The sequence below is a fragment of the Aureococcus anophagefferens genome (genome assembly GCF_000186865.1).
Source record: "Aureococcus anophagefferens unplaced genomic scaffold AURANscaffold_4, whole genome shotgun sequence".
Lineage (NCBI taxonomy): Eukaryota > Pelagophyceae > Pelagomonadales > Pelagomonadaceae > Aureococcus > Aureococcus anophagefferens.
The window spans coordinates 1,817,127-1,817,468 of record NW_008705564.1 but is presented as its reverse complement, the minus strand read 5'-3'; the positions used below and the strand labels follow the sequence as shown (position 1 = coordinate 1,817,468).

Below are 342 nucleotides of genomic sequence, written 5' to 3'. Positions count from 1 at the left end.
GGGGCGCGCGCGGCGCGGGCGGGAGGCGGCGCGCGCGAGGCTCCACGACGTGTCGTGGTAACTTACATACGGGGGGGGGGCTCGTTTCTCTGCTTGGAGTCGCGCGCGCTAGGGCGCGACGTAGTTGGACGGGAAGGAGCCGGACTTGCCGTTGAGCTCGCCGGTGATCCAGCCGCCGGACGCGCCGGCGGCGTTGAAGGCCGCCTCGTCCGTGAGGATGAGGTCGCCGACCTTGAAGCCGAGGTCGCCGGCCTGGACCTCGGCGAAGTCGAACTGCGCCGTGACCTGGATCATGCCCGGCGGGGGCCCGCGCGCGGGCGGCGGCGGCGGCGGCGGCCGCTC

General features: G+C 74.9%; 1 protein-coding gene across 1 annotated transcript in view; it reads right to left on the bottom strand.

Annotated features, from left to right (window-relative positions):
• Positions 1-108: 108 nt before the first annotated feature.
• AURANDRAFT_62222 (hypothetical protein) overlaps positions 109-342 on the bottom strand; it is a gene marked incomplete at both ends in the record, with an annotated part of 4,238 nt that continues 4,004 nt past the window's right edge. Inside the window, one exon of the mRNA XM_009036094.1 lies at positions 109-285. Within this exon, the coding sequence (XP_009034342.1) occupies positions 109-285 (177 nt within the window). The remainder of the gene's footprint in view (positions 286-342) is intronic.